We start from the raw sequence: 13384 nt of genomic DNA, 5'->3' as shown, positions 1-13384 counted from the left end.
TGAAGTTGTAATGTTCAGATCTCTTTCTCACTTGTTTGGAATCAATGGAATGAACTGAACAAATAAGATCAATATATTTTGCAAATGAGAACTACTGCCACCTGCTGGAAATTTAAAATGTGCATTTATACTTTTTTCAAGTAATCCTGTGCAGGTAAAGAGCAAGATCACAACAGAGAACTCTTTAAAACAGAAATTTTCACACACAGATTTTGTAATGTTCCTCTAGTCGAGAAAAGACAAGACAAATTACAAAGGGTGAGTGAGCTGGCAAATCTTTCCTGCATCCCTGGCTAAGCATAACGGGCAGATTAAAAGAAAGAGATGGAGCAAGTCAGGAGCATTTATGTTTTCAGATCCATGAGTTAACAACTCCAAGGAGCAAAACGTTTCTAAGAGAGGAATGGAGAATGTACAGGGCTTCTTCCACGGGCTCCTGCTCAAAACTCGCTGTTCACACTTAGGGCCACAGATTTAGAGAATTCTTTAGTCCTGTAAGAATACCATTGTGATAATCCCAGCAGGCTTAAAGCCTAGAAATTACAGGTTGCGCTGCTGCCATCAGAGTTATTATTTCCATGTTCCATGCAAGACAGAGTGCAGTAAGTGACTGTTTATTTTTTAAAAAAACAAAAAAACCTCATAGAACTGTTTTTCTTTTATGGGTCATCTATTCCAGGGGTGGCCAACTCTGAAGAGACTGCGATCTACTCACAGAGTTAAAAACTGGCAGTGATCTACCCCCTTTTGGGGTGTTCAGGTCAAAGTTGTTTAGGGAGGAGGAAAGCCCTGTTTTTTAGGGGTTCAGGTCAAAGTTGTTGAGATTTTCTGAGGCGGGAAGAAAGTCCTGTTTTGGGGGGTAAGGGCTAAAATGTTGAGCATTTTTAGGGGAGCAAAAGTTGTTGAGCTTCTTTGGGGGGGAGCCGGTGATATACCAGTGATCTACCACAGACGTCCAGTGATCTACCGGTAGATCACGATCTACTTGTTGGACGTGCCTGATATTCTATACAGTTTACAGTGTATATAGCATATGTACAGCATAACAGATCAGTCAGGTTCTCCTAGCTTCACCCTACATTATGCAATACATACTAGAAGAAATTTCCAATGGGATGAAACACAAGAAAAACAAACATATGACATGCTTCAGTGTCACTCGAAATGACGGAGCACCCATGGCAATCCATGATTTAATCCTAGGAACAATAAATACAACAGCAAGCAGGGCTGGTCTTATCAGTAGGCAAAGTGAGATGACGGGTGTTCTCTCCCGTTTCCGCTGCTTGAAAATCTGCCATTCATCAACTGTAAATAAAATAGTGGGCATTGGGCAATGGAGGGAGAGGAGGGGCAATTGTTGACAGCGGAAGGGGGAAATACGGAAATATTTGTGTATCTTATTGAAATCAAGTTCCTTTTTAGATTGTGATCGGTTTAATCGTCTCTAGGCTTGAAGACCGTATTAGATGTGAAGTTTACTAGGAAATCCCACTGATAATCGTGCACAGATTTGCCCGTTAAGGCGGCGCTTGCTTTCGGGTCAGCACGTGGGGGCACTGCACTGCTGCGTTTCCCTGGTGGTGGCTCGCCAAGCGATCGTGGTGGGACAAGCCCTGCCCAGTCACCCCCTGCCAGATCAGCGCGGCTATGTTCCTACCCTGCGCCGTGCACGATTATGCACCTCCTCAGTCCAGCCCCGCGGAGCTTGTGCACAAGAGCAGCCGCCCCGCGCAAAGACTCTGCTCTCAGGGTCTCCAGCTGGCTTTTGTGCGTCAGTGCGCTGCCTCCCACCTTCAGGACACAGTCCACCGCGGCCATTGCGCCGGCACAGCCTCATGCATGCATGCCCACCAGCAGGGCACACTTCCCACCCCTGGAGCCCGCCTTCCTCGGCTACGCCACTTCCTATCTATTTCATTAACACTTTGCTCCTCGAGCAAGCTGAGCTGCGTTAAAACGCGCGGCATCCGCTCCCTGGCCAGCTGCATAGCTGCCAAGTTATCCCTTTTTTTAAGGGATTTTCCCTTATGCTGAATAGGCTTCCTCGCGAGAAAAGGGAAAACTTGGCAGCTATGGCCAGCTGCAGAACTCGCGGAGCCAAGTGTGCCGCTGCTTACTCAGAAGGAAGACCTACCAGCCCATGGAAGGGTGCGTAAGTTTGCGCCCCCTGGCGTGGTGCGTTGCCTTCAATGCGGCGCTTTGACATGTGCCGCTCCCACCACTGGCTATGCTGGCTGGTGCTGATGGATGGGAGTGCTCGTATCCAACAACATCTGAAGGGCCACAGGTTCCCTATCCCGTTCGACTAGACTAGAACCATAGAGTTGACTAGTGCCATCTAGTCGATCTCCATGTAATGCAAAAATCTTTTGCCCAACGTGGGGCTCGAACCTACAACGCTGAAATTAAAGAGTCTCGTGCTCTTGCCAACTGAGCTAACTAGACTCTAAGAGGCTGCTTCAAAAGGAGGAGGAACAGGGCTTGATAGAAGAAGAGGAAAGTTTCGATTTCTGTGGGGCGAAAGAACCCCAGCACTTAAAAAAATTATCATCGCATTAGACTTTTCTGCAGTGGGTTGTAAATAGCCCGTTTTTCTACTCTCCATATATCCTCGGTTAGAGGGAGATTCCTTCATATCGTTAAAAGCAGAGGGGGTGGTGATTCCCGTTACACAAGTGCAGTGAGCTCTGTACATGTTCAAAGGCACTGTTTCTTTAGGCTGCGGGAAATTATGGAACTGTGTTTGCGTAGGCTACTTAATCTCTTTGTGCTGTGAGTCTCTTTCCTTCTTCTGCCCTGCTGTTTCCCCCTTCCTAGACTATAAATTGTCAGGACCTGGGGTTTTTTTGGGGGTGGGGGTGGGGGGTGCTAAAACTACTCTGTCAATTGCCATGCATATTGATACTGTGTCGTTGTTGTTAACAGCAACTGAGGCAGAGTAGACAGACATGGCTTTCCAAAACTGCAGGGTCAATCTGCAATCTGCAATCTGCAAAATTGAAACAGAAGCCAGCCATCTTTTCCGGCCTTTCGAATTCGTAGGCAAATGCGTGCAAACGTGCAGTCGCCTTGCGTGTATGTTAGCTGTGGAATCTTTTAATCCACAAGAGCGCCTCCCCCTCCCCTTTTCTTTTTCTTGTGAATCCAAGGGTAGGAAATTATCAACGATCCCTCAACGCGTCGTCTGGGACAAGGCTTTTGGTTGGTTGCGAGCAGTGTCTGTTAGGATGATGTCGGCAGGGAGAAAAAATACCAGTGGAGATTAGCGTGGATTCTTCTGCCTCTAGGAGCTGCTGCAGCTTCGGTGGGTATTATATTGCATAGCGAATAATTCCTCGCCCCAGTTATGGGGGGCAAGCGGGATGGGGGAGAGCTTCGTGGCTTCGTTTGCATCCTCCAGTCGCTAAATTTGGGGGGAGCCAAATTTCTGCAAACTGGTCGGTTTTCTCTATGCTGAGAGTGAATGTGCGAAAACGCTCAATGAATGGGTTTTAATTGCTGGAGAGAATATTATCTGCAGGCAGGATGCTGCAGATTGATCGCTTTTTATTGCATTCCTTCGGGAGGGCATATGGAAATGTATCTCTGCTTAGTCATACGTTTTCTTTTGTTTGACCTCTGCACCAGAGGTATACGATGTCTGAAGGTGGAGGTTCTATTCAGCTGTCACCTGCAATAGCCCTTGACGGCACAATCTTCTGTGAAGTCTTAAAAAAAAAAAGCTACCTGAGTCAGTGGTAGCGATCATCACATATTGTTCTGCTGAATTTTACATGGGAATTACAAGCAGGGTCCAATTCAGGAGCATGAGACTCTGAATCTGAGGGTCATGGGTTCGAACCCCATTTTGGCAAAAGATTCCCTGCATTGCAGGGGTTGGACTAGATGATCCTCATGGTCCCTTCCAACGCTACAATTCTGTGATTCTATGTTTCAATGTGATATGAGTGAACCTTGGCCTTACCTTTCCCTAAACCAGTTTAAATAGTGGGAAATCTGGTTTGTAACAAACATGTTTGCCATGGAATATACTAAACTAGCAACCTGTCATTTACATTTGCCCTGCAAACTGGGTTCCTAGAAGCCCAGGACTCATCTCAACCATGGTCTGGCATCACAGGTGAAGAACTGCCCCAGATGACTCATTTGTGTACTACTATGAATTCCTCACTTTCAGCATAAGAATTCCCCACTTTCAATATTCATAATTTCATATACTGTAAGCCTGCAGGTTATGCAATTTTTTTTACAAAATCGTGCACATTCAGCTTTACATGCATGGCAAAACAAAACAAAACCAAAACATAATTTAGAAGGGGTGCAAAGGTTCTGGGAAAAATGACTTTGGCAATCCCACCTGCCATTGAATACAATATGTTTTGACTATATGTAATTTTGGTCTTAGGCCTGATCTCCAGAACGTAACCCCCACATAAGTTGTGGGCTTGCTGTACTTCAAAATAATTACTTAAGATTGTTTTTTGGTAGACGAATGAGCTCCATATACTTTAATCCACGCTTTACCAACCTTATGCCCTCTGAATGTTTTGAACTACGACTCCCATTGTACAATAAATACAAGGAAAACAATATAAATCAGCAAAACAATATGAATGAGCAAAGTCACAAAATGGATGTGTGTTTGTGAATTTCATTCGTGCTTTCACTGTAGGTGCTCCCAGGCTGTCCACCTGTTATTTTGATGTCAAGTTAAAAGTCATTTTCCTACCCTGCCTGTAGCTCCCCCAATCTCTCACCTGGGAGCAAACCCAAGTTGACTTTCCTATTGCTGAATTTTATGCAACTTTGTGTTTATAGGCCTGGTCCCCACATCTGCACCTAGCCTGAGGGGGATGGAGCTAAAATATAAGGAGGAGGCATCTCTATGGTCCTTGGTACACTGACAATTAAGCAGAAAAGCAGGGACAAAGGAAGAGGCCTTGTACTGAATCAAACCACTGGTCCATTTCGCCCTGTGCTGTCTACTGACGGGCAGTGTCTCTCTAGGGTTCGAGGAAAGGGACTCTCCCATCTCAGACATTCTACATTCTGGCACTTTGTGTCAGTGAGATGCAGCCTCTTCTAGGAGTTACATGTGGAACTTCAGAAAGAGTTTGCTGACTTAACTTCTTCCTTTTCGTTTCAGGTTCCTGCAATGCTTATGCGGCATTTCTGAGGAAATCATGAAATTCGTGTTCCTTGCAGCTGTTGTTTGGTGTATTGTAATACCACCATCAGAGACCAGCAAGGTGAAGGGGGTGGCGGTGGTGAAAGCACACAATGCAAGTGAGAAATGAAAGAGACATTGCATAGAGAAATAATTGCACAGCCTTCCAGGCTAAGTTGAGAGTCCCATTGGCTTTGGTAGTAGAGACTTTGCATGTGCATCTCTTACACCTATGTGAATTCATCCTCCCAAAAATGTTGCTTTACCCATTTTGAATGTGCAAGGTTAGGTTAACTTGATTGATGATAATATCATATGTGAAGCTGAGGTTCAGGATATTTTTATTTGGGAGTAAGCCCCATTGAGCTCAACAGTGCTTTTGAACAAACATCCGTATAACCATGCAGTAATACTTGGATTTTTGTTGGCTGCTGTCTTAATTGTATTTTGGTTAACTAAGTTAACTAAGAACCGCTTTCTATCAGAATTTTTGACATTTTGACTTCCATCCGGCTATTAGGATTTTTTTTTTTACCAAAAGATAATTTGCATTATTTACGATTATTATTGGATTTGAATACTGCTTATATTCCATAATGGCTTCTAAGTGGTTTATAAGCATAAAATCAATTACAAAATTCATACATAATTAAAATGCACAATAAAACTATTCCATCAAAATATTAAAAACACTTATATTAAAAAAATTCCTTCAGTAGCACCTTAAAGACCAACTAAGTTTTTACTTTGGTGTGAGCTTTCGTGTGCATGCACACTTCTTCAGATACCACTTCTGAAGAAGTGTGCATGCACACGAAAGCTCATACCAAAATAAAAACTTAGTTGGTCTTTAAGGTGCTACTGAAGGAATTTTTTAATTTTGTTTCGACTCAGACCAACACGGCTACCTACCTGTAACCTATATTTAAAATATACAATAAAGCAAGCACATTAAATAGTATGAGAATTAAACAGTGAACTATAAAAAGCAATTAAAACAATTGGATTAAGAAGTTCAAATTCAGGGGAATGAAACAGGCATGTCTTCAAGATCTGGCGGGATATCAGTGTGGTTGGGACCTCTCATATTCCAGTTATCAGATAGGAGAGAAAGCTCACTAGTGAAGTCAAGTGGTGACCCTGCTGCAAATCTCATTCTCTGGTGGGGCGGGATGTGTTGCCAAATACTCTTTATTCCATTCCTATCTTACTTTGCTTCTTTAGAGCTTTGAGGACATCCGCTGCAAGTGTGTCTGTCCCCCATATAGGAATATCAGTGGACAGATTTACAAGAAGAATGTGTCCCAGAAGGACTGGTGAGTCAATCTCCAACTGAAGTTTCACATCCTCTAACTGCATAGCAAAAGATCTTTGCAATAACTGTACAACATAATTTCTTAGGGGACTGTTCCAGAAGACTCTCTGACTCAAAACCAGCTACTGCAAATAGTCAGGATTTGTAAATAGCCACTTCTTACTGAGAATTAGGGCCTCCCAATTAGGGACCCAGGTGGCGCTGTGGGTTAAACCACAGAGTCTAGGGCTTGCTGATCAGAAGGTCGGTGGTTCGAATCCCTGCAATGGGGTGAGCTCCCGTTGCTCGGTCCCAGCTCCTGCCCACCTAGCAGTTCGAAAGTACATCAAAGTGCAAGTAGATAAATAGGGACCACTCCGGCGGGAAGGTAAACGGTGTTTCCGTGCGCTGCTGTGGTTCACCAGAAGCAGCTTTGTCATGCTGGCCACATGACCCGGAAGCTGTCCGCGGACAAACGCCAGCTCCCTCGGCCTATAGAGCGAGATGAGCACCGCAACCCCAGAGTCGGACACGACTGGACCTGATGGTCAGGGGCCCCTTTACCTTTACCTTTAAAGTGCTACAATTCCCTGTTCATATTTTGAAATCATATGGTAGAGAAACAATGAAGAAATGGCTGCTATCTTACATCTGCAACCATTTTCCAATCCCTTCCTGATGTTGATGGCAAGGTTTGTTGGAAGCAATGAGCTCAAGTTCAGAATGTCCTTTGCCACCTCAGAAAACACTACTCTGGTTCTCCACTGCCGTGAACAGGGATCCCCAACAGCCACCTATGGCACTGTCCAAGTCTAGCTGAACTCCCATTGCCTTAAAGGTAAAGATAAAGGACCCCTGTACGGTTACGTCCAGTCAAAGGCGACTATGGGGTTGCAGCGCTCATCTTGCTTTCAGGCCGAGGGAGCAGGCATTTGTTCACAGAGTTTTCTGGGTCATGTGGCCAGCATGACTAAACCACTTCTGGTGCAACGGAACACTGTGGCAGAAGCCAGAGCGCACAGAAACAGTGTTTACCTTCCTGCCACAGTGGTATTTATTTATACTTGCATTGGCATGCTTTCGAACTGCTAGGTTGGCAGGAGCTGGGACGGAGCAACAGGAGCTCATCCCGTTGCTGGGATTCGAACCACCAACCTTTCAATTGGCAAGCCGAAGAGGCTCAGTGGTTTAGACCACAGCGCCAACCACATCCCTTTTCCCCATTGCCTTACCCCCTAGGCACCCACTTTGATCTGCAGTCCTAGTACCACATGTTTGCTGTGGATTTGTGAGAAATCAGTCTTTTACTGTGGCAATCAGTGTATTCTCTGGAACTCCCTGCCTATTCATACTAGGACGGTGCCTTCATACTATTCCCCCCCCCCACCACCACCAATGCCTGTAAAACCTTTTTGTTGTTGTTGTTGTTTTGGAAAACCTCCCCAGACATGTAGTTTTATTGTGTATATTTGTTTTTTAAACCAATCATTTTACCGGTATTTTGCTCATTGTATTAGGTTCCATCCAACCAAGTTCAATTCAGAGTAGATCCATTGGAATTACCTAAATTACACCGGTCCTTCCATTTCAGTGGATCTGTTTTGCACATGACTAGTGTGGGATGCGACCCGTTAATGTTTACTTCCTTTTAAAGTCTGTTAATTTTATCAGTACGGTATTTCCTTAGGAAAATGTTACGTTACTTTGTGCAAATTGCTTTAGAGCTGGTTGGCTTTTCATTAAGCGGCATATATAGCGCTTGCTAAATAAAATAAATAATAAACTAACCCTGATAATCAGCTGGGGCTGATGGGAATGGAAGAGTCACAGGCTACAGTCGTTCCTGCTGCATCCCGTGACAGAGGAGAGCTTCGATTCCCACTGTTGATGCTCATTTCTTGCCATCATTGCAGCAACTGCCTGCATGTGGTGGAGCCGATGCCTGTGCCGGGGAACGATGTCGAGGCATATTGCCTGCTGTGTGAGTGCAAATATGAAGAGCGAAGCACCACCACCATCAAGGTACAAGACAAGACGAGCCTTTGTGCTGCCTCTCCTTCTCACTGTATAGAACAGAACTGTGGCCATTGGCAATTTTGGAGGCAGGGATGAGTAGGGTTGAGGGTCTACCCAGGAAGGACATAGCGCTAATGGTTGTCCCAACCATATCTGCATTTCTGAAGGCCTAGTCCACTGTTTCTCATGTGGCTTTTACAAACATAAGAGGAGCCCGGCTGGATGAGGCCAAGGGCAGGATCTGTAAGCAGGATCTGAGTGCAACTCCCCACCTGTGATTCCCAGCAAGCGGTATTTTGAGTTACACAGCCTGTGGCAGTGGAGGTAGAACATAACCATCATGGCTGTGTTGCTAGCCTAATCCTCCACAAATATATCTTATCTTCTTTTGAAGCCGCCCAAGTTGGTGGCCATCACTGGCTCTGGTGGCAGCAAATTCCATACCCGGTAGTTTAACTGCAATGTGTGAATCCATACTTTTCCCCGAATCTTCCAGCATCACTGGATGTCCCTGAGTTCTTGTATTATGAGAGAGAGAGAGAGAGAGAGAGAGAGAGAGAGAGAGAGAGAGAGAGAGAGAGAGAACTCTATCCACTTTCTCCACAACTTGAATAATTTATAGCTGGAGATACTTGCATGAGTATATAGCAGGAGTAGTGTGTCCTGGGCAAGTCCATAGAGCAAGCTTGTGCCTCAGTGGCCACATCAAAAGTCCCTGGTTCTCTGATTAACCCTTAGATTAACCCAGTTGACATTAAGGGGGTGGTAGTGAAAGGAGCTGGGGTTTTTTCACTAGTTGGGAGTTGGCTTCTGGATTGCTTAATTCCTGCTAACTTGAAGGTTAACTTGGAACTGTCACATCATGCTCTCTAAATCATTCTGAAGAGATGTATATAGGCTGTGTGACTGGCAGAACATGATGGCTTAAGAATTGCTTCATCCAGCTTCCTTGCTGACCTTTGGCAGGTCATCATCATCATTTACCTCTCAGTGATTGGAGCCCTTCTGCTCTACATGGTCTTTCTGATGGTGGTTGACCCCCTCATCCGCAAGCCCGATGCCTACACCCAGCCCCTGCACAATGAAGAGGAAAGCGAGGTGAGCATGATGCATTCCTCTTGATAATGAGCAGACGGGGTGAAAGTAGACTGCATGAGGAATGAGCCCTAGCCTCAATGTCTGCTAACTTAATCAGCATTCTAAAGGGGCAACAGAATAGAGGGGGATATTCCATCACATTTATGACTCATCCGCCGAAGGACAGACAGTATTCTATCCAGTCCTTTGAAAACCCCAAAGATAAAAGTGCTTTGCTCCCTGACACTCAGAGGCCTTCTCCGCCTTACTGTGGCTTGCAATCCTTTCCCAGACATTGGCCAGACCTTTTTGACTTCCATGATGTGCCAGATAACTGTTTCGCGTGATGAATGCTGAAACTGCAGGCACACGGTCCGTACACTCCCAACTGTGCAAAACTGGAAAAGTTTCATTGAAATTTTATCTTTCTGGCCACAGAGGTCCTCCAGGTGGTTTTTCTCCATGAAGGCTTGCCAAAAGGTGTCAACGCTTAAAAGGAATCCAATCAGACTCCCCCAATTTTGGTTCTCCAGATGTTATTGAACTACAAACCCTATTGGCCCCAGCTAGCGTAGTGAGGGATGATGGGAGCTGTAGTCCAACAACATCTGGGGACTGGAAGTTGGGGGAGCCTGCTTCAGGTGTCACTGTTGAGCATTGTTGCCATGCTTCTGAAATGCATTGCCCCTTTGTAGATCCTTGAGGCATTTATTTTTTCGGTGTTGCAGGACGCCCATTCACTGGCAGCAATACGCCCTTCGGCCGCCACCCGGGCAAACACAGTGTTGGAGAGAGTGGAGGGAGCCCAGCAACGGTGGAAGCGTCAGGTGCAGGAGCAGCGGAAGACAGTGTTTGATCGACACAAGATGCTCAGCTAGATCTCATGGAAGGTTTGCAGTCGGGGAGGGAGCAGCAGCTGCTGGTTAGCTGAGCAGGTGATTTCTGTTAGCCAGTGCAAACCCCGAGACCTGTAGCTTAAAACTTGTTGCACTTGCCCTTTCTAGTTTGTTTTGCTTGTTTTTCCCCCTTAGAAAGCAAGCTCAGTTGAAAGAAGCCACTGGCCTTGCACCCCAATCTTATTCTAGCCCATAAGGTGGAAGCCCTTTGTCTTCCCCATCATCTGAAACAGGTATGAACTTGTGAACCCCAAGATGCTGCTTGGCTACGTCTCCCATCATCCTTGGGCATCGGCCATGTTGGTTGGAGCTGATGGGAGCTGGAGTCCAGTGATATCTGGACAGCCACAGACAAGTTCCCCACCCTTCGTCTCAAACTATATTTCACTCACCAAGCAGTGAGCGTTGCCCCTTAATTTAAATGTGAGCTGTGGGAAGTCCAAAAAAACAACAACCTTAAGCTTCTTTGTATCTTTCCAGAAGCTAAAAATAGCAGCAAATTCTGCTGTGTCTTGTAATCTGCCAGGCGAACGTCTAGTTTAACTGTGAAGAACGGGGCATTATTTTGTTGTTGAACTTTCACTATTGCAAAATAATAATAATAATAATAATAATAATAATAATAATAATAATAATAATAATAATTTATTATTTATACCCCGCCCATCTGGCTGGGTTTCTCCAGCCACTCTGGGCGGCTTCCAACCGAATATTAAAACAGTACAGCATTAAACATTAAAAATTTCCCTAAACAGGGCCGCCTTCAGTTGTCTTCTAAAAGTAAAATAGTTACTTATTGCCTTGACATCTGCTGGGAGGGCGTTCCACAGGACGGGTGCCACTACCGAGAAGGCCCTCTGTCTGGTTCCCTGTAACCTCACTTCTCGCAATGAGGGAACCGCCAGAAGGCTCTCGGTGCTGGATCTCAGTGTCCGGGCTGAATGGTGGGGGTGGAGACGCTCCTTCAGGTATACAGGACCGAGGCCGTGTAGGGCTTTAAAGGTCAGCACCAACACTTTGAATTGTGCTCGGAAACGTACTGGGAGCCAGTGTAGATCTCTCATCTGACAGTGAATTATTCTAATCTTTCAAAGAGAAGGCTCTGGCTCTGATCATTAAAAGATATCATAAATGAAATGCATTTAGCAAAGGGACCTATTACATCATGAACTCTCAGAAGCACTTCCTTTGGGGACTTTAAGACGACTTAACTTTGCACCAAACAAGTAACAAAAGTTTTGATATGTCAACAGTAACAAACTTTGTTTAAAGTAGGGTTTGTTCCAATAAACCATTGTTAAAGGTAACCCAAGTCCCTGGTCTGGAAGTCAAAAGAAACTGTGGTTAATCTAAGCTAGGAAGGAGATGCTTGTAATCTCTTCATTTGATCCAGAGGTACAAGATACAGGTAACTTGCAACTTACATGCATTTAACTTGCGGCCATTCAGCTTTATGCACTTGGCAAATTTTGAATTAAAAAAATTAAAAGGGGGCACACATCGGGGTGTGGGGAGAGACTTTGCCAATGCCACCTGCCATTGCAGCTAATGTGTTTTGACTATACACAATTTTGGCTATATGTGCTATCCCCAAAATTCCTGCAAAAGTTGAGAGTTGTCTGTATTGCTTGCTGGAGTAGGTCTAAGATTTTAAACTGGGTTCCATGGAAGCATGAGTGGGGAGAATAAATACTTGCTCACACATTTCTAGTTGCAAATACACAGTTTTCCACACGTTAACGAGCTTGATTTGATGTATACCCTCCAAGAATTGTGCATCTGCATACAAAATGGACCCTGCTTTTATTTATTTATTTATTTATTTATTTATTTATTTATCTATTTATTTTATGCTGTGATGAAAAAGACCCCTTGAGGTAGTTAAAAATATAACAATCTTCACAATAAAACAGTACCTTTGCATTTGCTTTCATGAGTGTCTTGGGCAAGGAGAATTGTCATTCGGCTTGTGGGAGTCTGTTTCAGTACGTAAAAACTGGACTCTCGATCCCAGTGTAAAACGTTGCCTATAAAAATATTGGGTGTGGTCAGTAAAGTTTCACCCATTGAGTACACCCACTGAAATTAATAGGCCTGCCTTAGTCATGTCCATTAATTTCATTGGGTCTACTCTAAGTAAGATTTAGTTGAATACTACCCTTTGGATTTCAATTTGGCTTTACAAGGTGCCAATTCAAATATGGGTAGTTGTTCATAGTGACGTTCCAGTCCTCAGTAATCAGTGCTGCATATGTAATATCACATATACCAGCCTTCCCCAAATTGGTGGTCTCCCATTGTTTTGAACTTCAGTTCACATGAGCTGGTAGTACAAGCATCTGGAGGCTGCGGGAGACTGAGATATGCTTCCGTTTTCATGGTACCCACAACAGGTTGCCCTGTCAGCATCGTGCCACTGGTGAAGGGGGCGTAGTTTAAACCTAGTGCATTCCTGTAATGTCATGTAGTAATAATGGTTTCTCCAATGAAAAAGTCAACAGCAAAAGATGTTTAAGGATGACCTTTTTCCTGCTGCATGAAAGAGATGTTTATGTATTAAATGACCTGTTCTGTTCATTCCCCTTAAGGAATCTCAGGCAGATTGGGCAATCCTTGTTACTATGCAGCATCTTTTCATTAAACAAAGAAACTGGTGTGTAACCCGTGTCTTTTGTGATCCATGTACCCATTGCACTTCTGCTAAGCAATGGGATCTGCCTATAGTCTATCCTCTTGTATTTTCTCAATGATGGCCTCTGTATGGTACCTTTCTGCAGCTATAATGCACTGATCTGACTCAAGTGCTCCCTCGTGTGGATTCTGTTCAGGTCTCTTGAAATCTTGGTTTCACCATCCGCATTAAGGCCTTTTGTCATTTTAGGCCAGCCCATTTTTTCAGACAAAAATTTAACAAATCAAAGTGATATTTAG

At 44.5% G+C, this 13384-nt stretch overlaps 2 protein-coding genes across 3 annotated transcripts in view; one reads left to right on the top strand and one right to left on the bottom strand.

Annotated features, from left to right (window-relative positions):
- Positions 1-1865, bottom strand: part of LOC118089509 (uncharacterized) — a 36596-nt gene extending 34731 nt beyond the window's left edge. For both annotated transcript variants that reach the window (XM_035124266.2, XM_060277177.1), the window contains exon 1: positions 1661-1865. In XM_035124266.2, coding sequence (XP_034980157.2) covers positions 1661-1821 — 161 coding nt within the window. In that variant the 5' untranslated portion in view covers positions 1822-1865. The remainder of the gene's footprint in view (positions 1-1660) is intronic.
- A 1008-nt stretch (positions 1866-2873) lies between these two features.
- TMEM9 (transmembrane protein 9) lies at positions 2874-13159 on the top strand. The gene is made up of 6 exons (XM_035124270.2): positions 2874-3307; positions 5150-5252; positions 6395-6486; positions 8378-8486; positions 9447-9578; positions 10286-13159. Exons 2-6 carry the CDS (start codon positions 5187-5189, stop codon positions 10433-10435), a joined length of 549 nt encoding a protein of 182 aa, XP_034980161.1. The 5' UTR covers positions 2874-3307; positions 5150-5186; the 3' UTR covers positions 10436-13159.
- The last annotated feature ends 225 nt before the right edge of the window (positions 13160-13384 follow it).

This window comes from Zootoca vivipara, chromosome 7 (genome assembly GCF_963506605.1).
Source record: "Zootoca vivipara chromosome 7, rZooViv1.1, whole genome shotgun sequence".
In the NCBI taxonomy this organism is placed as follows: domain Eukaryota; kingdom Metazoa; phylum Chordata; class Lepidosauria; order Squamata; family Lacertidae; genus Zootoca; species Zootoca vivipara.
The sequence above is the reverse complement of the archived record's forward strand: the minus strand, read 5'-3'. Positions and strand labels throughout refer to the sequence as shown.

Excerpts from the sequence above, each read along its gene's own strand:
- TMEM9 (XM_035124270.2), top strand. The coding sequence starts at position 5,187 with ATGAAATTCGTGTTCCTTGCAGCTGTTGTTTGGTGTATTGTAATACCA. Across the intron at positions 5,253-6,394 it reads CACCATCAGAGACCAGCAAG|AGCTTTGAGGACATCCGCTG; the intron begins GTGAAGGGGGTG and ends TTGCTTCTTTAG. Across the intron at positions 6,487-8,377 it reads AATGTGTCCCAGAAGGACTG|CAACTGCCTGCATGTGGTGG; the intron begins GTGAGTCAATCT and ends CCATCATTGCAG.